The sequence below is a fragment of the Rhinopithecus roxellana genome, chromosome 6 (assembly GCF_007565055.1).
Source record: "Rhinopithecus roxellana isolate Shanxi Qingling chromosome 6, ASM756505v1, whole genome shotgun sequence".
Taxonomy (NCBI): domain Eukaryota; kingdom Metazoa; phylum Chordata; class Mammalia; order Primates; family Cercopithecidae; genus Rhinopithecus; species Rhinopithecus roxellana.
The window spans coordinates 128,901,745-128,929,582 of NC_044554.1; the positions used below are offsets into that span (position 1 = coordinate 128,901,745).

Below are 27,838 nucleotides of genomic sequence, written 5' to 3' on the forward strand. Positions count from 1 at the left end.
TGTGAAAGCAAATGACATCGGGAAAGATGAAGCAAAGACCACCACATCTGAGTGTTGGTAATTTAAGATAGGGTACTGCTCTCCTAACAAGACAGAATTTCATTTAGTATTTTAAAATGCCATAAACTCTTAGTCTAAGTTACTTTCTCTAGAAAAGTGACCATGTTTTCAAGTTCTGGCTAGTAACATTATTCCATTCCTAGTCCCATGACTCAATAATTTCTATCATGTGAAAGATAGTCCCAGATGATTTAGCATCAATATAAAATAAATATATTAATTACAACTCAGGCAAAAAAAAAATATATATATGTAGTAACATTTCAATGAATTGATAAATGTTTGTTGTGTGAAAATACAAGATCAGGGAATTGCTTCCGTCATTGGAAACCACTTAGAAGATAGTTTCTCTGCCTTAAACTTGAGCTGTTATAATTATCAGATTAAAAATTTTTAAATATTAATTTTTTTTTTTTTTTGAGACAGAGTCTCGCTCTGTCGCCCAGGCTGGAGTGCGGTGGCCGGATCTCAGCTCACTGCAAGCTCTGCGGCCTCCCGGGTTTATGCCATTCTCCTGCCTCAGCCTCCCGAGTAGCTGGGACTACAGGCGCCTGCCACCTCGCCCGGCTAGTTTTTTGTATTTTTTCATAGAGACGGGGTTTCACCAGGTTAGTCAGGATGGTCTCGATCTCCTGACCTCATGATCCGCCCGTCTCGGCCTCCCAAAGTGCTGGGATTACAGGCTTGAGCCACCGCGCCCGGCCTTAAATATTAAATTTTAAAGCTAAATTACAAAGTTAAAAATGCTACAAAAATCTATTTATTATAAAAAAATTAAAATGAAGGAATATGTCAGTAAAAGTAGAATCAATATAATTACATTAGGCTTGTGTAAAAAAGCAATATCTGTTGTCACATAAAACATTACAACAAAATATCACAACAGTCACTTGGATATTTTTCAATTCATCTTTATAATAAAATTATTTTGTAAAAGAATTATAACTCTATTTTCTACAGAAAGGTTCAGTAGAAGTAAAACTTTGTACTTCTTGGGGCATGAGTTACATCTCTGTAATTCTGTAGCAAAAAACTTGTCCCTCCAAACAGGATGCACCAAGTGTTTAACACATTAATTATCATCCTTCATCAAGCATAAAACTAACAGTCAGGAAATACAGCTGCAATGGCACAATTACCAACACACTCAGAATACACCCTGAAGCAAAAGAAAACAAATGGCTTGCTTTTCATTAACAGAGCTTGGTAACCCTCTTTAAAGACAATGTTTTCTTTCCAGTCAGAGTCCCAAAAGGCATTTCAGGGGTTATTTGCTTAGGTAAACCCACAGAATAAATTAATCGTGGAAATATTTACTTAAATTTCAAAATGGCCATTATCAACATACAGTGCCATTCAGAATAAAATTATATATATTAAAAGATGACTTGATAAAATACAAATCTTATAAACACAGGACATGTATTAAATATACTGGTGCAAGAGGGTTGAGAAGTCACACAATATCTTATCCTTGTATTTTACTGTGATACATAAAGTATTAATGGTTTCCATCTTCATGTTTTGTGGCATACAAAACAATATGCAATGTACTTATATTGATGTAATAGTGAGTTGTGTCATAACAGGATTCCATTATATCATATTTGAGTACACATAAAAAGAAAAATATTAGGTTGGTGTAAAAGTAATTGTGGTTTTTGCCACTAAAAGTAATAGAAAAACCTGTAATTACTTTTGCACCAACCTAATAATTATCTATCAGCTTGAGATTCTAATGCAATATGTCATCATTGAAAGCCTAGATGAATAACATTCTAGAGAGGTAACAAAAGAACAAAAGTACAGATTATTTGGTTGGTTTCTGAACATTTATTCTTAATATTACCATAACATCATCATTATACCTTAACAGATACATTATTACTCCCACTAAGATTATATTACAATTAAACCATGAACTATTACTTAAACCATAATTTAAGGAAGGTTCTGGGGATGTAAAAGCTAACAGATAGTCATCTGCCCAAAATATTTGTAAGTATGTCCTGAACCATTGCTGTCAAACTTTCACTAAATTATCAGCCCAGAAATGCTCTAGCATAATCAGCTTGATCTTCTCTGCAGGATAAATGTCATAGCAAAAATTAAGGAGCCATATTTTCCTCAGCACAGGAGGCCAGGGATACACATATGGGTTCTTCCATGCTTGTGGCACAACTTCAATTTCACGAATTCACATTGTACTTTATATGCAACTAACTCATGCCTGAAGTTCTTCTGAATTATATCTGGGGTAGGCATCATTTCATCTTGGTGTATGTAATGTACAGTTGTCTTGTAAAAGACAGATAACCTTTGAAATGATATATAAAAGAAAACCCAATTCACATTCATGCCCTCAACCCTAAAAGCCTCTGCCTCATCAAAGAGTAAAATCCATGGGATTTCGCTCAGGCCTGTATAAGAATTGTGAATAGTTATACTTTTAACCAGTCTGCCTTGGTCAGAATGCCTGCTTCTGAAGGTGCTGAAAACAGCAGTAAATCAGAGATGATGAAGCTCCTGCCAACACTGGTAACACTGCCAGTGTGAAAGGGAAGGCTGAGCACACTGTGTACAAAACATTTGGCTGGACAAAAGAGGATACATAAGAAATAAAAGGTCCTTCCCCTTTCCCTGAAGTGCTTATAGTTGACAGAGCAAAACAGTACACACTCTGAATGCATTCACCATGCAACATGCCAGCTAGTGCCAATCAATGGGCGTGCAGCCAGCTGGGAGGGGATAATGAGGAACAAATTCTTTGGCCAGGTGTCCTGTCTGCAGCACAAGGTGAGTGGACTTTCCTGGGTTCCTCTTGGAATCTTCATTTTAAGGGCCAAGGTCTTAAAGCATTTTTTGGTACTTGTATAGATGCAGTGACATTATACATATCTCAAAATCAAAAAAGTGATTTAAGGCAAAAAAAAAAAAAAAAGAATTTTAATGTTTTGATGTCAAGCAAGGTGATGAAATGCATACAAATTGCTTGAACAATCAAGAGCAAGGCAAGTTCAAGGTGAACTTTAGCTAGTTCACGCCTCTTTTTTTTCTTTCAAAGACATGACCTGGCAATGAAGTAACCACTGTTCTCTCATCATTCTTAAAATCCTTTTGGAACCAAAATCACTTCTTTGTCTCAATATGCATTCATCTTTTGTAACCAGGAGAGAGAAAAACAACTCCATGTGCAGATCCAATACTGAGAATCAGACACTGTGCATGTATCCCTTCTGAGCCCCAAAATCATTGAGTTTAATACCGCTTTTTCAATTAGAAAATACTGCTGTAGTCTTACAGAAAAATTCAATTTTATGTTGGATGGTACTCTCAGAATAAAATGATACATTTCAGAAGTAAGGGAGGAAAGAAGGATACCTTCTAAATTGAGGATATTTGAATATAATAATTAAAAGTAGTTTATGGGACTTGTACAATCTCCCCTTTAGCAATGTCAAACAAGTATTTTAAAGGAGCAGGACCTATCATTAGATTCAAGTTCACCACAATTCATCTCCCAGTAACATGTATCCTAATATTCAATGTGTGTTTTTGGATTGCAGTAGATTATCATTGTATTGAATCCTGATGCAGTAAAAAAAAAATAAAAAAAGACTCTGCTTGGGGCACAGTTCTCTTTCGCATTCTGAGTCCTGGAATAATGACGCTTTCTGCAATGGACTTTGCTTGTGATACAAACAAAATTTTACTTTTCTCAAGATTTTCTAGTGGCCCCTCTAGCTTCCATACCTTTAAAGTAGTAAATTCATATGGTTGATAACCTTTGAAGCTCTCATGGATGGCTGCCATAGTGTGAGAAGTTTTCTCCCAAAAATGAAGCAGAGTGGTCTGCAAAGAAAGACGGTAAAGCTAGTAATGTTTTGAAAGCCCAGTTCTAGTCCTGGGCCCCAGGGAAGTATGACTCTATGTAGCTTTGAAGATTCTGTAAAACATGATTCTAACTCATTCCCAAGTTTCCCATTATGCCCCCATTTACACTCTGTATTTCAGCCAAACTATATGCCTCCCTCTTTCCCCGAATGCTGCCTCCCAGAACTCATCCTGCTGTCACCACCTGGGACCTTCTCCTTTCCATTCTGTTTTTCTCATCTGATCCATCCTCCAAAACCCAGGGTAAATAATTAACGATTTATTGTTGCCATCCCTCAGCTGATTCTATTTCTCCCTCTTTAAGCTTTCATTGGATTTCTTAGAACTTATTTCACTTAGCACACCCTGCTCTGTCCTAGAGGTATAAAAAAATAGACTTCACTATTTCCACATTCTTCCTAAACTTTGAGCTCTTTGAAGACAAGGAACCTGGTCTTATTTTTTTAATTTTTTTTTTTTTTTTTTTTTTTTTGAGATGGAGTCTCTCTCTGTCGCCCAGGCTGGAGTGATCTCAGCTCACTTCACCTCCCAGGATTCAAGCAATTCTCCTGCCTCGGCCTCCCAAGCAGCTGAAACTACAGGCGCCTGCCACCAAGCCTGACTAATTTTTGTATTTTTTTAGTAGAGATGGGGTTTCACCATGTTGGCCAGGCTGGTCTCGAACTCCTGACCTCAAGTGATCCACCTGCTTCAGCCTCCCACAGTGCTGGGATTACAGGCAAGAGCCACTGTGCCCAGCCCTGGTCTTAACTGTTATATTTCCTACAACATCTAGCATTCTGCATCCTGCCCTCAGTTGGTGCTCAGTAGCGTTGCTGATGGACAGTATTATCCGGAAGGAGCTCAGAGGCTAACAGGGGAAACAAAAACACATACATGGAATACTGACAACCTGATGAGAAAGATCTGCCAGGAGATGGACAGACACAATGCTCAGTGAGTTCAGAGGAGGCTTACTGGAAGAGGTGACATTCTGTCTGGTACATTAAAAAGAATGGAATTTGGAAAGGCATGGATGGAGGAGAAAGGCACTCCAGGTAGAAGGGACCCCATAAGTAAATGTAGAGAAGTGGGAAATTATGGTATATACAGAGAATAGCTACTATTTGGTTTGATTAAACTGTAGGATGCTAGAAGGCAGAGATGTGGGAAGTGAAATTATGGAAAGGCATTTAGAACTTCACAATGGCCAAAGCATACTTTTAGCTCAAACACCATTTTTATGTTACTTAAACCTTGTGCCATCCTTGGTTCATTGTAACAAACATCACTTTGTTACCTGGTATGTTGCTAGCATGTGAGACAAGAGATTGCATCTGCTTGCTCCAAGAAGATCCACTTTTTGACACACATCCATCTTCAATTTGTCAAAGTTTTTTTTTGCAAGGCGCACTTGTGTTTGTACCTATGAAAATAAAAAGGAATTTCTGAATCACTCTAACCCTTAAGTAGGTAAAATTTGCAGGTGAGATGAGACCAACAGCAGGCCTTTTCTCTTTCACATATGAAAACACTTTTGAAAATTCCAGACAAATGGGAAGATGTTACAACATCCATTCTTTACCTCCAAAGGAGCCAAATGAGAGTACTGCACATTATGATTTTATAGCATACTTGCCATCCTAATTCTATTTTTCTTAGTCTAATGTTAAAATTCCTTTCTTCTCAAGGCATTCACAAACTGACCATGGTTGGGAGAAGACTGGAGACAAGCAGGGTGGTGAGGAAATCCTACAGTCTTTGGAAGCTGAGTTCCTGTATACTCTTTACTCAGCTTCCCCTAATGTTAACATCTTACAGAACATGCTACATTAGTTAAAACAAAGAAATTTACATTGATACAATTCTATTTACTAACCAACAGATTTTATTTGGATTTCACCAGTTTTCCCACTAATGTGCTTTTTCTGTTCCAGGATCCAATCTAAGATTCCATAGGAGGGAATTTTGACACAGCCTAAAAAATCTTTCCCATGGATGAAACTTTTTACTACTGAGTAATGTGTACTAGCAATCCTCAATTGATCCTTGAACCATACAGGAATTCAAGGATGGAGTGAAGGTCAGGGAAACATTCAGAAACATCTATTTTACACATTATTTCATAACAAAATAGAAAGTTTTACAATTTGATACAGCTGCATTGAAAATTGTGAAGTTGAGGCCAGGAACGGTGGCTCAAGCCTGTAATTTCAACACTTTAGGAGGCTGAGGCGGGTGGGTCACTTGATCTCAGGAGTTTGAGATCAGCCTGGGCAAAATGGTGAAACCCCATCTCTACAACAACAGCAAAGGTGTGGGGGTTCATGCCTATAGTCCCAGCTAGTAGGGAGGTTAAGGTGGGAGGATAACTTGAGCGTGGGAGGTGGAGGTTGCAGTCAGCCAAGATTGTGCCACTGCACTCCAGCCTGGGTGACAGTGAGAGCCTGTCTCAAAAAACACAAACAAATAAACATACAGCAACAACAAAACCAAAAAACAAAACAATATATGATGTTAAAATTCCACCTTCCTTCAATCTAAAGTGTGAACACACAATAGTTTGGCTAGAGAAAACCAGTCAATTTTTCAAAAACCACCTTATTGAGGTATGATTGTCATATAAAAAGCTGTATATATTCAGTGTATTCAGTGCAATGAGTTCAAATATTTATCTCAGATCATTATAAAGTTATAGATACTAGATAGGTTACTGAGAGTTGGAAGTAATACTGATGTATTAACAATAACTCTTTCGTCATAGGATACCAGGAGGGCATGGACAATGTTACCTTGTTCATCATTATATTGCCTAGCAACCTGGTGCAAAGCAGGTACTAAATACATATCTGTTGGCTGAATAAAGACATTTTTCAGGCCATTGCAAAAGATGAGGTATCTGCGTGCATTTTAAAATATAACCTTTAAAGTAGTTTAAGAAGTGATGACTTTATTTTCTAATAAAAATAAATACATAGATCATTTTATATAAAATACATTTTTTACCACCAATATGAACATATTTGCAATGTATAAAATTATAGGATGTTATATAATAATACCAAATCTAACAGTGAATACAATTTACTTATCACATGCCAGCGTCATTCTATTTTGGCTGCTGTTATTACTGTCCTCTTACTGATGAGGATTGAGAGGCTTCATCAAGGCAAGTTACTCACGGGCAGGGCTGGCATTCTAAATTAGCCGGCCTGACTCTGAAGCCGTGCTATTCTGCCTCCCAAGCAACTTACATTACTCACTGGAAAATCAAGAAGCTCAGAATTACGATTGTACCCAGAAATATAAGTTTTCCCTGAAGGATTCTATGGAATTGGGAAATAATGAGGCAGTACATTGATCAGCACACTGATAGAATTAATATTCTGTATGAATAGAATCTTGTGTCTATAGCTATGTCAAACCCATACTAAGAATTCTTCTGTATTCTTGGTCTACAGATCTGGGAAGATCAAAGAACAGTAGCCACCCAGTTCCTTTCAAACTGACCATACCATGAGCTGGACGATTCTCCACTGTAGAGCAAAGAGCCAGTAGTTTAAATTCCTTGGGAGCTCTGACTATAAAAAGAGTCTAGGATGAGTAAGTGTTAGAGATTTCCTACCTCCCTTTGAGAGGAATAGGAAGGCAGAGAAAAGAAAACCTGATTTCTGGAGGGGAGAAGTGGGGGAGTCTGGAGGGGAAGATGTTCACTGTAGATCCCTGTGTTGGTCATCAGTTGCTCTGGCCAGGAAGGCCGCCTCAACTGGGGTCCTGAAAGGCATCTGTCTTCAGCCTTTTCCTTCGAAGGGGAAGAAAATACACGAGAGTGGGAGCTTTCAACTATGCATTCATTCAACACATATTTACTCAGTGCCTGTTATGTATCAGGGCCAGTGCTAGGAACTAGGGTGTCTGTAAAGCTGTAAAGGAATGAGGCACATAACAGGGAGTCAACAAATACTTATAAATGAATGCACACAGCATAAAGACCCCCTCATCTCTTAAGAAGGACAGACAAGTTAGCCACTATATTATAACAGAATGGGTAAATTATAAACATAGAACTAAGAGGAACAGAGAGACAGCACAGACAAGGAAATGATAAATGCTGGTGGTGGAACAGAGTGGGGGTAGGGTTGTAGGATGATGGCATTAAAGCCGTAACTAATGGCCTCCCTGTATTCCCATTCTTTGCCCTGTAACTCTGTAGTGTCCTCCTACTCTGCCTCTGAGCTCGGCCATGTGACTTACATTGGTCAATGGGATGTTAACAAATGTAATGAAACTGCAAGCTTGATAAAACAATGCTAGCCTGTTTCCACTTTCTCTCTTGCTTCTTTAAGATGGCCATCAGAATATGCCTGGGCTGACAAGTTGGAGGGGGGTAAGAAACATATGCATGCAAGAGACATGAGGAGGACAGACCAGTTGTCCCAGCAGATCAGTCTTTGAGCAGCTGACTCTGAGACATGTGAGGGAGCCTAGCCATTATCTTCGGAGGCTCTCTCTGTCTACAGCTGACCGCAGACACAAGTGAGCCCACAAAGACGAGAATGGCCCTGCTTACCATAGCCTTGTGTGCAGTGAGAAATGCTTATTGTTTTAAGCCATTGAGTGTTATGGTTGCTTATTTCACAGCATTACTGTAGTGACAGACAACTGATACAAACTGTAAGGAAACAGATAATGAAGGCTTCTGAAATGATGTGATATATGAGGTGGGTCTTAGGCATGACTAGGAGGTACAAAGTAAATATAAGGTATCCATAAGGCTGGCCTACTTATATGGAACCTCTAGATTTTCTAATGAAATGCAAATTAACTTTTTCTGCAGGGGTGTGAATTTTGCTTTTTCCTTTACATTAATATAATCAGTTACTCATAGATTCTCTTATATCTTAGGAGAAAACTCACTTCAATTGCTTATAACACAAAGCTCATGAATTAGTGTAGTTTGAAATGTGCCCTAATTTAATTTTGTTTGAATTTTGTAAGGTAATTTTAGAAACCTAGAAGACAACTACAACACTTGACCCAATGATTCTGAAAGGCCATATGCTTTGTATGTCAACAATGATTATTAAAAGACTTAATGCACTGCTGAGTTTCCAAATGCTGAGCCCTTTCCCTGCCAAACAAGGAGGATGCTACACTGTTGGGCGTTTTGAATACAGCAAAGTTCATTTAATATTTTGTGTTCCTTGTATGCTCTAGAAAACACATTTCCAGCCTGAAGCCTGAGGTTAAAACACCAAGGACATAGCCAAGCATAGCTCACTACCAAGAGTCTAATTTCATATGCCTCCAGATGCACGGAAGTGACAAATGTTTTGAATATTATTTTTCTCAACCCTGGATAAGATATATTCTATTACATAAATATCTTGAGGAGCTCCTGTGGTTTTCAAGGCCCTTTAAAATCTTCTTCACTCAAATAAATGTACCCTTTATTTCTTAGTTTTATTTCTGTTACCCCATCTCTCTTCTCTTATTCTCCAAGTTGTAGGAAATGGCCATTTATTTATTTATTTATTTGGAGATGGAGTCTTGCTCTGTCACCCAGGCTGGAATGCAGTGGTGCGATCCTGGTTCACTGCAAGTGCTGCTTCCTGGGTTCAAGTAATTCTCCTGCCTCGGACTCCCTAGTAGCTGGGATTACAGGCCTACACCACCATGCCTGGCTAATTTTTGTATTTTTAGTAGAGATGGGGTTTCACCATGTTGGCCAGGCTGGTCTTGAACTCGTGACCCCAGAAAATCCACCCGCCTCAGCCTCCCAAAGTGCTGGGATTACAGGCATGAACCACCGCGCCTGGTCTAATGGCCATGTATTTTAGCGCCTCCTTAGTCTGGGTTCTTTCTTCCTCAGGCCACAGCAACCTGGTTTACCAGAGAAAGGAGCAATGACTTGACTGGCAAAACAAGAGGGCACTTCTCCGTACTTATTCCTCCTAGCCTGAAATTCTAACTCTTAGCCCCAACTTGAACAATGCATGGTGAAGCCAAAGCTATTCGTCCTTTCAGTTCAATCTGGCTTTTCCATCCAGTGGTAAGGTCTTTATTATTCTACAGCCAGTAATATGAGAGTAGTTTTGCATTTTTCTAAGAGTTTTATTAACCTTACAAAATAAAACAACAATTCTACTCTTATTTTTGTATCTTCTTATAGGAGATAGCTCTGCCCTTAGATCCGTTCATTCAGCAAATACTTACTGAGTATCTTCTATATGCTGGTAGCAGTAGGCACAAATGGAATTGATAGTCCAGTGGGTATTTTTCAGATCAGCAAAGGTGTAACTATGAACTGAGTGAGGTGCTCAGAAGGAAAGTCACATAGTCCCTCAAGAATGATTGACCAAGGAACCTGACCCAGAGGATGTCCTCCGAGGACGTGGTGCTCAACCTCCACTCTGAAGGACTAGCATGATTAACTATGCAAGCAGGGAGAGAAGTCCAGTGGAGGGAGAAGTGTGTGCAAAGGTTGTGGGGTGGAGGACAATACGGCAGGTCCTAGAGCTGAGAGTAGGTCAGTGTAGCTGGGTTGCTCAGAACAAGTAGGAGGGTGGGATGAGATGAGGCAGAGAGGTGAGTTGGGGCACATCCTGGAGCAGCGCCTTGTTGGTATGCTCAGGATTTTAATTTTTATCCTGGAATAGCAGAAAAACACTGGAGGCTTTTAAGCAAGGAAGAGAGAGGATCCTATTTTCAGTTTGAAAGATTACTCACTGCAGTGGGAGATGGACTGAAGGAGAGAGTTGAAGGTAGATAAGAATAGATCTGGGCTGGGTGCAGTGGCTCATGCCTGTAATGTGCACTTTGGGAGGCCGAAGTGGTTGGATCACCTGAGGTCAGGAGTTTGAGACCAGATCTGGCCAACATGGTGAAACCCCGTCTCTACTAAAAATACAAAAATGTGCCAGGTGTGGTGGTGTATGCCTGTAATCCCAGCTATCTGGGAGGCTAAGGCAAGAGAATCGCTAGAACCTGGGAGGCGGAGGTAGCAGTGAACTGACATCGTGGCACTGCACTCCAGCCTGGGCGACCGAGCGAGACTCTTTCCCCTCCCGCAAAAAAAAGAATAGATCTGGAGTCAAGAGGAAAGATGTCAGCAGTTTAGATTTGGATAGTGATGCTGGATACGGAAAATACTGCTCTGATCCAAGAGACACTTAAGAGGCAAAGCAGGCCCTGGTGAAGGGTTGAATGCTGGGGTATGGAGGATGACTTCTTTGTATCTGACTACCCCAGGCTTAATGTTATCATCTAGCTTGCCTTTTCCACCAGCCAGTTCTACTCACATCAACTTCTCATGGACACCTCAGCCCAGGTGTTCAAGACCAGCCTGGGCAACATGGCAAAACCCTATCTCTACAAAATATACAAAAATTAGCCAGGCTGGTGGTACCTGCCTGTAGTCCTAGCTACGCAGGGAGCTGAGGTGGGAGGATTGTCTGAGCCCAGGAGGTCGAGGCTGCAGTGAGCTATGATCATACCACTGTACTCCAGAAGCAGCCTGGGTGACAGTAAGACCCTGTCTCAAAAACAAGCAAACAAACAAAAACCCCAAAACATATTTATTTGACTTCACTAAAAGAGGATCTTTTCATTCGAGTCTGATGACCAAGACCTCTCGAGGGCCAAATAACCAAGAATTTTGCTGAATTCCTTTAATTAACACTTCCTTTAATTAACAATTTATGTTACCTCATTTATCATATATGCATCCACTCATGGGAGAAGCAATTTTCATATTTTATTATGCAAAGAAGTATGTGTAAGTGAATGTGTGTGCACCACACATGTTGTGGGCAGCCAACAGTAGACTTCAGGATCTATTTTTGGTCTCCCCTCAACGATATCCTTACCTCACTGAAAAAATGTTTCTTCTCAGCATTCCCCTTGAAAACCAGAACAAGGATGCCCTCTCTCACTACTCCTATTCAACATAATATTGGGAGTCCTAGCTTTAAGCCATCAGGCAAGAAAAGAAAGAAAAGGCACCCAAATAGGAAGAGGGGACGTCAAACTATCCCTGTTTGCAGATAATAATACTCGATGCCCAGAAAACCCCATTATCTCTGCCCAAAGCTTCTTGATCTGATAAACAACTTCAGCAAAGTTTTAAAATACAAAATCAATTACAGAAAAAAATAATCAGCATTTATATACACCGACAACAACCAAGCTGAAAGCCAGATCAAGAATGCAATCCCATTTACAACAGCCACAAAAGGAATAAAACACTTAGGAATGCAACTATCCAGGAAGGTGAAAAATTTCTACAATGAGAACTACAGAACACTGCTCAATGAAATCAGAGATGACACAAACAGATGGAAAAATATTCCATGCTCATGGATAGGAAGAATCAATATTGTTAAAATGTCCATAACTGCCCAAGGCAATCACAGGTTCATTGCTATTCCTATAAAACTACCAATGACATTTGTTACAGAAGTAGAAGGATCTATTTTTAAATTTCATATAGAACCAAAAAAGAAGCCTAAATAGCCAAGGTAGTCCTAAGCAAAACGAACAAACCAGTAAGTATCACATGACCTGACCTCAAACTATACTACAAGGCTACAGTAACCAAAACAGCATATTGGTGTTATTAATTACCAATAAAAGGTAATTATTAATAATGACCTATCATAAAAGGAAGCTTCAATTTACTTGTTAGGGCTAGGTTTCTCTGTGGGCCTATACGCACCTAAGGCAAAAGCATGGTACAGGTACAAAAACAGACACATAGATCAAGGAGCAGAATAGAGAGCCCAGAAATAATGCCACACCCCTATAACCATGTGATCTTCAGCAAAGTCAACAAAAACAAGTAATGGAGAAAGGACTCCCTATTCAATAAATGGTGCTGGGATAACTGGCTAGCCATACGCAGAAGACTGAAACTGGACTCCTTCCTTACACCGTACAAAAAAATCAACTCAAGATGAATTAAAGACTTAAATGAAAAAACTAAAACTATAAAAACTTTGAAAGATAACCTGGGAAAAATCATTCTGGACATAGGACCTGGCAAAGATTTCATGATGAAAATGCCAAAAGCAATTGTAACAAAAACAAAAATTGGCAAATGGGACCAAAGTAAACTAAAGAGCTTCTGGACAGCAAAAGAAACTATCAACAGAGTAAACAGACAACTTACAGAATGGAAGAAAATATTTGCAAACTATGCATCTGGCAAAGGTCTAACATCCAGAATCTATAAGTAACAAATACATTTACAAGCAAAAAGCTAACCACCTGATTGAAAAACAGGCCCAAAACATAAACAACACTGTTCAAAAGAAGACACGGCCAAGAAGCACATGAAAAAATGCTCATCACTAATCATTAGAGAAATGAAATCAAAACTACAATGAGATACATCTCACACTAGTCAGAATAGCTATTAAAAAGTCAAAACATGACATGCTGGTGAGGCTGCAGAGAAAAGGAACGTGTATATACTGTTGATGGGAATGTAAATTAGTCAGCCTTTGTGAACAGCAGTTTGGTGAGTTCTCAAAGAACTTAAAATGGAATTACCATTTGACCCAACAATCCCATTATTGAGTATATATCCAAAGGAATGTAAATCATTCTACCATAAAGACACATGTGTTCATCACAGCACTATTCATAATAGCAAAGACATGGAATCAACCTAAACACCCATCACTGGTAGAGTGGATAAAGAAAATGTGGCACATATGCACCATGGTATACTACACAGCCATCAAAAGGAATGAGATCATGTCCTTTACAGCAACGTGGATGGAGATGGAGGTCATTATCCAAAGCGAACTAACACAGGAACAGAAAAACAAATACCTCATGTTCTCACTTAGAGTGGAAGCTAAATATTGAGTACATATGGACACAAGGAAGGGAACAACAGACACCAGGGCCTACTTGAGGGTAGGTGGAGGGCGGGAAGAGGGTGAGGATAAAAAAACTGCCTATCAGCTACTATGCTTACTTCCTGGGTGACAAAATAATCTGTACACCAAAATCTCCTGGCATGCAATTTACCTAAATAACAAACCTGCACCTGTACCCCAAACCTAAAATGTTAAAAAAAAGCATTATTGAACAAACAAAATGCCGGGTGTGGTGGCTCACGCCTGTAATCCCAGCACTTTGGGAGGCCAAGGCAGGTGGATCATGAGGTCAGGAGATTGAGACCATCCTGGCTAACACAGTGAAACCCCGTCTCTACTAAAAATACAAAAAATTAGTCGGGCGTGGTGGCAGGTGCCTGTAGTCCCACCTACTCAGGAGGCTGAGGCAGGAAAATAGCCTGAACCTGGGAGGCAGTGGTTGCAGTGAGCCAAGATCACGCCACTGCACTCCAGCCTGGGCGACAGAGTGAGACTCTGCCTCAAAACAAACAAACAAACAAAACAATTTTCTCTTTACTTTAATAACGTGGTTTAAATGGGGCCCGGTAAGCCTTTTTATAGGCCAAATTCCACTGACTAGACCAGGGATGGGCATCTTTACTCAAGTTGAATTAATCATAATGCACTGTGGCTGGCTAATTCAGTGAACAGCACCTGATCAAAGTTGGGTGAATCAGAACCCTTCCTTAGGATTTTTGAACCTGGAGCTAGAGTTAAAAAGTCTCTTTCCTTCTCTATTGGCTAAAGCACTAGGGGCAGACAATCCTGCCATTTGAATTTCTTGTGGTGTAAGGAACATTGGTCTGAGAGAACAAAGGTGACATGGAAAGAAAAACAGAGGGGAGAGAGAAGACAGAGAAAAGAGAGAGGAGAGGAGGGGAGAGGAGGGGAGAGGAGGGGAGGGGAGGGGAGGGGAGGGGAGAGGAGGGGAGGGGAGGGGAGGGGAGGGGAGGGGAGGGGAGGGGAGGGGAGGGGAGGGGAGGGGAGGGGAGAGAGAGACCGAGAAGCCTAGTAACACTCAAGTTTCTGGATCCTGTTGCTTTTCTTATGGTCACACGGGATTTCTAATTAACTCCTCTGCTTGCCTCAATGAATCAAGAGGGCTTTCTTTTTTGTGGAATCCAGATAGCACTGACACAGGCTGCTTACTTTTGCCTTCTTAGCAATTCATATGAAAGGATCTAAGAAGTTTCATGATAAAGATTTCTTTTTAACTTTGATTATTCCAGTGTTTCTAAAATTTATTTTAGAAACACAGTACACTTTCCATTTATCAGATACCACCTACTACATGCCATAACATTTGTTTGGGAAATCCCTATTTTACAGAAGAGGAAATCAAGACCCAGATATTAATCTGACATATAAATATTAGATCCAGACTCAGGTGTATTTGGTTGTATAATCCACGCTCTTCAAACCATGGGACACAGGGTCACAAATCTACCATTGACCACATGACTGACAGTGTTCTGAGATGTGCACAAAATGTACAGATACCATCTCAAGAACCCCTGGTCAACAATGTTGATCTTATCAGTTTCAAAGTAGGCACAGGGAAACTTCAAGCCACATAGCCTGAACAGAGCTTCTATTATCAGAAATCTTGCTAAGTTTCTTTAGCTCAGACTTCTCAACACAGTAGAAAGAAATTAGCCCATCAAATTCCCTCAAGTGCGCTGTGGTCAGTGGATTCCCTGTTTTTAGGGGAAAAATATGCAGAGAGGTTATCTGTTTATTGTGTGCTTTGGAGAGGATGCCACCATTTCCTTCATTATCATATCATAATCTTCATCATCATTACTTTTAAGCAGCTTTGTCGAGCTACAATTTAATTTCAGATGTGCAATTCTATGAATTTTTGAACAAATGTATATAGTTAAGCAACTACCACTGCAATCATGATATAAGACATTCTATATTCCTAAAAGTTCCCGTTGTAGTCAATTCCTTCCCTCAAGTCCCAGCTCCTGCCAACTACTAATCTGACTTCTGTCACTATAGATTATATTTGTCTTTCTACAGTTTCATATAAATAGAATTATGCCAAGTAGTCTCGTCTTTTTTTGTGGCTGGGTTCTTTCACTCAGCACAATGCTTTCTGAGATAAATGTTGTTGCATATATTAGTAGTGTGTTCTTTTTCATTTCTCAAGTAGTATTTAATCATATGAATATAGTGTTATTTGTACATCCATTTTTTTGGCCAGTTTGTTTATTGTTTCCAATTTTTGGTGATTTTGAGTAAAGCTGTTATAAACATTTGAGCACAAGTCTTTGTGTAAACACATTTTTCATTTCTCTTCGGTAAATGTCTAAGGGCAGCATTGCTAAATCATATAGTAAGTGTGTGCTTAACTTTATAAGACACTGCCAAAACATTTTGCAAAGGAACTACATCATTTTGTATTCCTACCGGCAATGAATACAAGTCCTATTTGCTCCACATCCTCATTAACATTTGGCATTTTCAGTCTTTTCAATTCGAGCCATTATAGTCATAATGATTGTGATTTTAATTTGCATTTCTCTAATGATGAATGATACTGAACTTCTTTTCATGTCTTATGTGCCACATAGATTTTTAGTAATGTGTCTATTCAAATCTTTCACCTATTTAAAAAATGGGTTTATTTTTTTATTACTGAATTTTAAGAGTTCTTTATATGTTCTAAATATAAATCCATTATCAGACTAAACTTGAAAACATTTTCTTTAAGTCTGAACTTGTCTTTCCTTTTTCTTAATAGTGCCTTTCGAAATAAAAAAGTTTCCAATTTTGATGAAGTCTGATTTACCAAGTTTTCTTGTGTGTGTGTGTGTGTGTGTGTGTGTGTGTGTGTTTTAATGCCTTAACAAACCTTTCCCTAACCTAAGGTCTCAAAGATTGTTTTCCTGCACTTTTTCTTCTAGAAATGTAATATTATTAGCTATTACATTTAGACTTGAGGTCTGATTCAAGTTCACATTTATACATGGTGTGGGACAAAGATGTAGACTCATTTTGTTTTTCCTCCATACAGATACCCAATAGTCCAAGTACCACTTCTTGAAAAACCACCCAATCACCCATTGTATTAACTTGGCTCTTTTGTCAAAAATCCATAAGCCATACATGTGGAGATCTATTTCTGGACTTTCTATTCCATTATTTTGATCTATATGTTTATCCTTATGCCAATACCACACTGTCTCGATTACTGTCACTTTACAATAAGTCTTGAAATCGGGTAGTACAAATCCTACTCTTTTGTTCTTGCTTGAAATTGTTTTGCCTATTCCAGGTACATCACATTTCTATACAAATCTTAGGGTCAGTTTGTCGATTTCTACAAAAAAGCCTTTGGGGCATTATTAGGAGTACGCTGAATCTACAGATTTATTGGAAAGAATTGACATCTTAATATCTTCTGACCCACGAACGCAGTCTCTCTCTCCATTTATTGGGTTTTTAAATTCTCTTGGCATTTTTTGGGTAGATTTTGGTGCACAAGTCTTGCACATATTTTGTTAAATTTATTGTTAAGCATTTCATATTTTGATGCTATTATAATTTCTAAAAATTTCAATTCCTGGTTGTTCATTACTAGAAATATAATTAATTTTTATAACTTGATCTTGTATACTATGACCTTGCAAAGTTCAATGATTAGCTTTAAAAGTTATTTGGGAGATTCCTTAGAATTTTCCATAAAAATTCATGTGGATAGATCCATGTACATATGTTGTTTAAGAATGAAGACAGCTTTACTTCTGTTTTAATTTATATGTCTTTTATTTTTCTTGCCTTTATTATATTGGCTATGTTAATGTTGAACAGAAGTTTATGTGAGAAAGTATATTTATTTTGTTCCTGATTTTAGGAGGAAACATCAATTCACATATTTAAAGTGTACAATTAAATGGTTTTCAGTATATTCTCAGGGTTGTGTAATCATCACCAAATCAAATTTAGCACATTTTTATCAATCCAAAAAGAAACTCCATCATCATTTCCTTTTGCTAATATTTTGATAATAATTTTTCTTGTCTATGTTCATGAAGGACATTAGCTTGTTGTTTGCTTTTCTTGTAGTATCTTTTTCTGGTTTTGCTATTAGGGTAACTCTGCCCTCATAAAATGAACTGGGAAGTGTTCACTTCTCTTTAATTTTTTTGGGGAACAGTTTATGTAAAGTTGATCTTATTTCTTCCATATATGTTTGGCACATTTTACAAGTGACATCATACAGAACTGAAGTTTCCTTTGTAGAAAGATTTTTAACTACAAAAATGATTTATTCATAGATATATGGCTACCATGTTATTTATTTCTATTTGAGTGAGTTCTGGTAGCTTGTCTTTGAAGAGATTTGTCCATTTCACTGAGTTATCAAATTTGTTGGCTTAAAGTTGTTCATAATATTTATTATTCTTTTAATGTCTGTACTGTCTATAGAATGTCCTCCTTAATTCTAAATATTAATAATTTATGTCTTCTTTCTTTTGTTTCTGACCAATCTGACTATAGGTTGTCAATGTTATTGATCTTCTCAAAAGACCAGCTTTTGATTTCTCTATTGTTGTCTGTTTATGGTTTCATTTGCCCCTGCTCTTATTGTCTTCTGTGTGCTTAGGTTTAATTTATTCTTTTTTCCTAGTTTCCTAAGATAAAGTTTATATTATTGATTTGAGAACTTATTTTCTAATATAAACCTTGAATGATTTCGATCTCCCTCTAAACATTGCTTTAGCTGTATCCCACACATTTTGATATGTTGTTTTCATTTCAATTATTATTTCAAATTATTTAATTATTTCAAAATATATTCTGATTCCCCTTGTGATGTCTTCTTTAACCCACAGGTTATTTGGATAAATGTTGTTTAATTTCCAATTATTCAGGGGATATTCCAGATACATATTTGTTACTGATTTCTAGTTTAATTCTGTCACAACTAGATTACTTCGCATAATTTTGATTCTTAAAAATTTATTCAGACCTGTTTTATAAACCTAAACAGGGTCTATCTTGGTGAATGTTTCATGTGCGCTTGAAGAGAACATATACTGTGATGTTGAATGGAACATTCTGTAAATGTCAATGAAGTCAAGGTAGCTGACAGTCTTCTATATCCTTATTGATTTCTGTCTATTTCTTCCATTAATTACTGAAAGATGAGTGTTGAAATCTTCAACTATTATCGTAGATTTGTCTATTTTTCCTGTAAGTTCTTATTCTATTTTGACGTTCTATTATCAGTTGTATACAATATTGGGATTGTAATAGCCTTTTTATGAATTGACCCTATTATCATTAATAAATATCCTTCTTTATTTCTGGTAAAAGTCCTTGTGCTGAAGTATGTTTTTGTCTGATATTAATAAAGCCACTTCAGATTTCTTTTGATTAGAATTTGCAGGCTATATATTAATCTATCCTTTTGTTTTGAATACATCTGTTGCTTTACATTTCAGAGGTGTCCTATGGACAGCGTAGAGCTGGATCTTGGTTTTGAAAAAATCCAATCTATAACTCACTTTAGCCCATTTATGTCTATAGAGATTACTATAAGGTTTACAAAATATAACAAGAATAAACAGGGTTAGTCTGGTGTTAGATTTAAAATAAACTCATTCTGCTTCAAAATAATCACAATTTTTTTTCTGAGTTGCTTATAAACCATCTAGCAGTGATCAGTTCTAGATTTGGTTAAGAACACAGTGTAATTCAGTATATTCAATTACCAAGTTTTAAAATTCTCTTTTAAAAATAGGACAATATTTTCTTGTTATGCTATTTCTGGCACTTCCAATTTCTCAAATGTCACTGGCAGTATTACTGTGCTTGCATACATGAGTTCTTTCTGAGACATAACTCATCTAAGTCGGGTGACTAAATGTATTTAAATATAACTAGTACACATTTGCTCCTTTCATAGATTGAGCTTCAATTTTTCCCTAAAATATTTCTATCATTTCCAGTTTAAATATCACTGACAATGGAGGTGAAAGTAAAATAGGGACTTAGTCGCTTTGCTTTCTTTGCTTTCCTTATTAAGATTAAATCATATAAAAATGTATTTTCTGGCTCTGTTCACTATAAAGGTCTACAAATAACTGGCTAACTCAGAAGCAATGTCCCTCTCTAAGTAACCAGGGCTCCCTGACAAAACTGCTGATTCCAGGACTAAGGCAGGAAATACATAAGATGATTCTGAAATATTTGGTTGTACTAGAAAGCAAAAAAGACTATTACTGGGACTCAGGGGTCAACCTAAGAGATTCCCACTAACCAAAAATGAGACGTGAGCATCCATGAAGTTAATATTGGCAATGACTAAAACACATCAAATATATCTAAATCTATGCTTTCATAATAATACTTAAAAACAAGCAAATGAATAAACAGAAAAACAAACAAAACCCTCACTAGGCACCTGCAGAGAATGCTAATGAACCAATTCAATATTTTGACAAAGAAAAATAAACAAACATTTATCCTGCATATCCTATCAAACCGTCCGTACTTCAGGATGACCTGATAGTTGACGAGGGAAAGTTGCTCATTGCTGAAGCATTCAAACTAATAAATGAAGAAGAAATATAATCTGTTTCCAGTAGCGGACCTGTCTTTTCAAGGTACTAGTTCACACTCACAACAGCCTTGTTGTTACCAAGATGTTTCATAAACCTCAGGCCATTCCAGGTTTTAGTTTTCCTGACACCATTACTTATTTCTTAATTCCCTTCTTCCCTCTCTGCCTCCTCCCAAGCAATATAATTGAACACATATAGTTCTCGGTGCTGTAGATAAGCAGAGAGTAAAGCAAAGTCTTTGCTTTCATGATGGTTACATTGTAGTGGGTGAAACGGGACAATAAATAACAAAAGCAAACATGTTGTCTGTTAGACAGTGAAAATAAAGCATTGTAAGAAAGATATGAGTGCAGAGTTTGGAGTGGTAATAGAAGATTCTGTTTCATATGGAATAGTCTTGGAAAGACTTTCTGAGAAGGTGATATTGGAGCAGAGACCTGGATGAAATGAGGAAGCAAACCATACTGATTTCAGGGGGAAGAGGACTCAGCAGAAAGAATAGAGAGCACAAAGGCCCTGGGAATGGAGTATGCGTGGCTTGTTCTATGAAATGTGGTCAGTCTCTTTAATTATGTATTTCTTTTGCCATCTGTTTGACATGCTTTGTAAGTTCATCAACAAATAGAGAACATGATCTTTCCTCTTAATCTAACTTAATGGGTGATTTAAAAACTCTTGACTTTTGCAAAGGTACCTATGACAATATAAATAGTTGTAGTAATAAGCATCCACAGAAAACTCATTTATATGTACATTTTTTTCTTTATGCTTTTATAATGAACCTAGTGCACTGGAAATAAATGAGCTTTAAATGTGCATATAAAGTTTGTCCCCCACATTATAGTACGAGAATTTCCCCCAAGATGGCAAGAAAAAAATGAAGGCTGGGCGTGGTGGTTCACGCCTGGAACCCCAGCACTTTGGGAGTCTGAGGCAGGTGGATCACTTGAGCTCAGGAGTTTTGAGACCAGATTGGGCAACATGGCAAAACTCGGTTTCCACAAAAAATAAAAAAATCAGCTGGGTGTGGTGGTGAGCACTTGTAGTCCCAGCTACTCAGGAGGCTGAGGTGGGAGGATCACTTACACTGTGCTCCAGCCTGGGTGACAGAGCCAGACTCTATCTGAAAAACAAAAAAAAAAAAAAAAAAAGAGAGAGAGAGAGACAAACAAGACAATTCAAACTCTTTAATGCAGGAAACACAAACATGTCCATCCTTAGCAGCATCATTCTACCACTGCACTGAAAAGAATTACACCTGAATAGTGGGGGAAAGAAACGGAAGAATAAGAGTGCAAGAGAACAAGGCCTGAGAGAAATGCATGTTCCACTGCTAAAAGAAAGAGAGGAATGGGGTGGTTAAACATAGCCTTGGAGACAAAACTTCCACCATCTGGAGGGCAAAAGAGAGAAAGGATTGTCTCATGTGCTTGTCAGGTTCAGCACTTGAGGTAAGGAAAAGGAGGTGGGTGGAGTGAGAGGTTGAAAAGAATGTGGGGGATAAACTGCGGAGGGGCACAGAGTGGGTTGGCCAAGCTGATGCTTAACCTTACTCAAGAAGGGAGCGGAGTAGAGAGATTTCAGGGAGAGGGGAGTTGAAGTCAATAAAGAAACAAAAAGAGAGGAAACAGAAGGAAGAATGTGTATGTTTAATGCTGTGGCTAAGATGGTTAATCATCACTATTTTGCCAAAAACAAGGAAGATGTGATTGTCATTTTACTTCATTTCCTCCTAAACACGCATTTTAAACTCTAACAATTCAGTGATAATAAATAAGCAGTGACAACATTAGGTTTTCCAGCTACATCTCTGCTGAATTTATAGGAGTTTAAATTGAATCATCCAGATAATACCCCCTTCACATGCATGAAAACTGTTTAAGACAAGGGTTGTTGTTTTTTTTGTATATCCACCTGAATAAGCCACACATGCAGCTGACACAATTTCAACTGATTTATAAAAACATGGCATGCAACCTTCGTTCAGATACTCATTTTCAGATAATAGTGAAAAAGCCACCAAATTTCTTCCCTACTTGCTTTTCAGAAATTCAGGTTTATACATGTTCTGATAACAAAACAAAAATCAAACAGCGATTATGGGTTCAAAAGCCACCTAGGAAAACAGAGCACACCAATGCCTCAGGGTCATTTTCTAGGAATATATCAAATACTGTACTGGATCAAAATCTCAAAATAATTATCTCAACGATAATTCAGGAGAACTAGGTGCTCTTAGCACAATCCACTTTTTGGAGTTTCCAAGGAAGAGAGCTGTGATCCTTCTTTGTTTATTCCCCACTCTCCTGCCTCGTCAGTCTTTAGTTATGGAGGCGGCAAAGGGGAGAAAATGAAAGTGAACACTTATGGAGGGCGTCCTGTTTTACAACTGTTTCATTCTGCAACTCCCCTCATTTTATAGAGGAGAAAGCTTAGGTACAAAATACTGTGCCCAAAAGCAAACAGTCAGTGAGTAGAAACACCAGGACTTGGGTTGGATGTTGTCTCTTCTTGTATGAAACACAAACTTTGCACCCAGGCCCTGCCTGTCTGCCTTAGCCGAGAGGTCTCCTTTCCCACGTTACCTTTCAGGCACCTTATCCTCCAGGCATGCTGAGCTACAGCAGGCCAATCCCATCCACGTGCTTCTTCACTTCCTCTGCCAGGAAAGCCCGCTTCCTTTTTGTCCACATGGTTAATTCTCACTCATCTTTTAAGTTTCCGCTTAAGGGTTTGCTCCTCTGAGAACCTTTTCCTGTAATGCCCCTCAGCAGAGTTAGCAGCTTCTTCCTCTCTGCAGTCAGTGTACTTTGCAGACACCATTATGAGACAAAACCATGGTAAGTGCCACCTGATCCTGTGTGTGCTCAGCTACCCTCAAGACTCTAAGCTACACAAAGGGGGAAACCACACCATTCAATTTTCTAAGGCTAGAGCTTTGTGCCTTGTGGGCAGCAGGTATGCACAACAATGAGTAAATGAGGAGACGATAGCAGAATGAGTGAACAAATGACTCCTCAGGCCTTGCTTTTAAAACCCACTACATAGTACTGCTCTTCAAAAGGGCACAACATGCTCTGTTTGCTGAATTACTGTTCAGGCTTTCTCAGACACCATCCCTCGTCCTTATCACCACCACCACCACCACTTACTGATTAGATGTCACACATACATGCAAATATTCTCATTTGACTTTCACAATGTACCGACAGCATAATTGTGGTACTGAATTTCTGTTTCACAAAGAAGGAAAGCAGGTTTCGGAACCATGAAGCACTCAACTGGCAGGGGTAGAGCCAGGATGTGAAAGCCCTGCTCATTTCACTAACCACTTTACCTCCTTAATTAGAACAGCGAGATTAACTTTATGCTACCCAAAATGGAGTGTCAACACTTCGTCTATTACTCTCTGTCCTTATCACTTTGTTATCACATGAAAATATTCTAATTTATCAAAATTTTGTGATTTTTGACTTATTTTAAAATACAAACTATTACCCACTATGCAATTACATCCATTGATGTATGATCACAGAGAAAAAGGTCTTCTATTTTCAAGCCCACAGCAAGTCAAAATAAATAAAGTCAAAAATTATTCACAATCGTGTAGTTTATAATATGTAGATACATTTCAGGTTAATTTGGTCAGTTTTTACATTGTCCCAACATTCTTAATGTTTGCTCAGCTGGTGAATTCTTTTTCTGTTTTCTGTTTTTAACTTAAGGAAGCAATTTTGTCATCAGAAAACTTAGCTAACTGGGTTCACTTCCTCTTTCAGGTCCTTAGTGGAAGCATTAGGTCACAAGACTAAGCCCAGGGTACCCTTTTATCAATTTCTCTCTAATCTGAGAAGCACACATTTCAATAGTAAAGGTCTACAATATTTTTATCCCACTGCTATTTCCTTTATTTTTTGTCATTACTTTTATTTTTATTACTCTTTCCTTTGATCTATATGCTATGTGAAAAGCTGAAGAATTTGCTTATGTCTGTCTCTTGGCTGCCTAAGCTAAACCTACTTGTATTTTATATTACAGTATAGTTTTATTATGCTTATTGATGTCCAGTCACTGTAAGTAAACATAACTCACATCCACAAATCAACGAATAAATGAACAGGTGAACTGATTTGCAGAAAGTGATTCTGTTAGGGAGACAGTATTTATTCACTCTGTAGTGGGTCCTGAATAGAGTGAATGGAGAAAAAGATTAGGTCCTTCCCTTTATGAATCCATTATGCTGTCCCTGAATTCCAAAGTGTGGTTGATATCGGTGTTCAGAAGCATCTGGAAAGACCAATGCATGAACAGCACTTTCAGCAGTTCCCAGACATCAAGGGTAAATGCAAACTCTGTAATGTGAGCACAGGACCTTCGTGATCTGGCCCTGGTCCACTTCTCTACCTCCATCTTTGTCTTCTTTCACATTCTTTTCTCTAGCAAAACTAAACTATACACAATCTTCCAGCTCATCAAGGGGTTTTATCTTTGAAAGTTCCTTCCTTTGTAAGTTCCCAGTGTTTATCCCCTTCCATGTTGATCCCACTGGTGTCACGTTGTTTCTCCTTCACAGGCCCTTCCAAATTCAGCTTGTGCCATTCCTTCTAGGCAGCACATACCTTGATCCCAAAGTCTGATCTTAGATGCCCCACTTTCAGGCTCTGACAGCAGTTCATTATATACCTCTATTACCTCACAAGACACTTATCACATTGAATGGTCACTGTTATTTTAATTGACTGCTACATTCCTCAGGGAGGGTGTGGCAGAAACCATATCTTGATTTTGTTGCCCCAGTACTGATAGTAGGTGCTAAAAATGGTAGTCAAATAATTTTTAACCTGGTGCACAGAAATATACACCATCTTGTGCTTTGGGTCTGTAGCTTCTATTTTTATAGTTCTGATGACTAACATTCTGTCGCTTGGTGTAGTCTTTTTTTTTTTTTAGAAGAAGACATTGCTGCAGTAATTGTGTGCCAAGAAGGAAGCTTGTCCAGCTGCTTCAATTTCCCATTAGTCTAAATCTTTAAAACATTTTCTGTGTTAAGATTTTATATATTGCTGTACCATTTCTTTGCTCCTTCCTGGGGAAATTACCTCATTCTAATTTGTTCTGTTCTGGAAAATGTGGATCCCAGGTTCTTTGTACACACCTGATCCAGTAACGCTTGGTGTCAGTGATGGCTCCTTTTGTCATCATAGGCCTGACAGCATTTCAGCATTTCAGCATGATGACCAGGTGCTCTTGTGGTGGAATCTTCTAGCTTTCCCCCCAAATCCATTTGCCTTTCTATATTTTTCAGTCTCCTCTGAAAATGGTTGTCGCCACAGACAAAGTTCTCTACAATGGAATCTGAGCAGAAGTAACCTGCATCACTTCCAGGCTTGCCCACAAAACCCTTCCATACAGGCTCCTGTATGCTGTTTCTTCTTTTGGGATGACTGAGATGTAGACATCCAGGGAATACTGGAAGGCAAGTTTTAAGGACTGCAAAGCTGTTGTCACCCTGAGTCTCTAAATGATTTCTTAGAGGACAGTCACCCCACCAACCTGGATGCCTGCCTGGTACTATTTGGTGAACACAAAAGAAAAACTTCTACTGATTTAAGTCATAGACTTTTGGGTGTCTCTTTGTCCCATAACCTAGCCTAGCCTATCCTACCCAGTGTGGAGAAGACTTTAAGAAGATGCTAAATGATGTAAGATTCTAGCTATAATGTTAGAAGTAGGTTAAAGTCTAACAATCCCATAGACAACTGACAGTGATCCAAAGATTTCTTATTTCCATTGCTAGTTTGACCATCAAAAAGAATGTCATCAACAGCATCAGATGATTACTAAAGTCTTCAGAAATTCTCAAAATTCATATTTATACCATTGCATTTGTAAAGAAATGTTGTATAACAACTATTGAGGGGTTTTGTGGGGTTGCTAAATGTGGTGGGATGAATCTGAAAACTGCTAGAAAATTCTTCAGTGTTTTCTTTTAGCATAATTATTAGAACTAAGAAGTCCCAGATGACTCTCTGGTGAACTTCTGGTGCTCTTAGCCTTTTGTTCTAGTTCCCCAAACGAGTTTCCAAATGTTAAATATACTTTCCTTAGGAAGGGAGAGGTTTTTTTTTTCCCCACATTTTTACAGAGAGAGTTCTCTGAATATTTAGGGCTGGGAGATATATGTTTGAAATGGTAAAGAACTTAAAAAGGTGGATATGTAAACAGCAGAGATACTCCTGATTATATGGTCGTTTACTTTCTAAAGGGCTTCTAAGTAACCATGCTACTAAAACTCACTTTATTCTGTATTTTTTTTTCATGTAAGCTCTATGACTCCATTCCTCCCGTCCTCTTCTCAAACTCCTCACTATCAGCTGCTTAGATTTTGTTGTTGTTGTTGTTGTTAAGGTCTAGCTCACACTGAAGTGCAAAATACACAGTTTTTGGCTCCATACCATTTTAAATATATATATACCCACATAACCACCACCCAGAAAAACATACCAAACATTTTCAGCACTCCAGAAGACTCCCTTGTATTCCATCCCCAGTCAATACCTCCTCAAAAATACAACCAACATTCTGATCTCTATCTCCATGAATTAGTTTTGTCTAATGTTAAACATTATATAAATGAAGTCACATAATTTACATACTTTGATATCTAGTTTCTTTCATTCAACATCATGCCCATGACAGTCATCCTTAGTACGGCAATGTAGTCATAGTTCATTCTTTTTCATTACTGTATAGTATCCTATTGAATGAATGGTACCACAATTAATTTATCCGTTCTACTATTTATGGACATTTGGTTTACTTTCATGTTGGGGCTATTATGAAAATACTGCCATGAACATTCTTGTAAATGTTTTACATGAACATTCATTTTCCTTGGGTATATGTCTTAAAGTATAGAAGTTTTAGTAGATAATGCCAGTTTTCCAAAGTGGTTTTACCAGTTTACACTCCCACTATTAAAGCACGATAGTTCCTGTTGCTTCACAATCTCATTCATTTGATACTGTCAGTCCTGTCAATTTCAGCCATTTGGTGGGTTTTAATTACTATTTCCGTGATGACTGATAATGCAAGTACATCTACAGTTTCATGTTGGCAATTTTGATATTTCTTTTTGTCAAGTGTCTACTCAAATGCTTTGTCCATTTTTTAACTAGGTGGTGGCCAGTCTCTCTTTTTTTTTTGAGTTGTAGAACTTCTTTAGATGTTCTGGATACAAGTCCCTTGTTGGATACATGTGTAACAAATATCTTCTCCCTCTCTGCAGTTTGTCTTTATCTTTTCTAAATGGTGTCTTTTAATGAAAAGATTTAATTTTCATAAAACATAATTTATTATTTTCTTTTATGGTAGTGCAATTTGCATCCTGTTTAAGAACTCTTTATCTATTCTAAGGTC

At 38.1% G+C, this 27,838-nt stretch overlaps 1 protein-coding gene across 13 annotated transcripts in view; it reads right to left on the minus strand.

The window, feature by feature from the left end:
* The window catches only part of ICA1 (islet cell autoantigen 1), a 162,705-nt gene that overhangs the window by 42,658 nt on the left and 92,209 nt on the right, over positions 1-27,838 (minus strand). For 12 of the 13 annotated variants that reach the window (XM_030933015.1, XM_030933022.1, XM_030933025.1 and 9 more), the window contains exons 7-8: positions 5,234-5,359; positions 3,814-3,912 (exon numbers count right to left, since the gene is read on the minus strand). In XM_030933015.1, coding sequence (XP_030788875.1) covers positions 3,814-3,912; positions 5,234-5,359 — 225 coding nt within the window. The remainder of the gene's footprint in view (positions 1-3,813; positions 3,913-5,233; positions 5,360-27,838) is intronic. The other variant, XM_030933026.1, reaches the window with a different exon arrangement.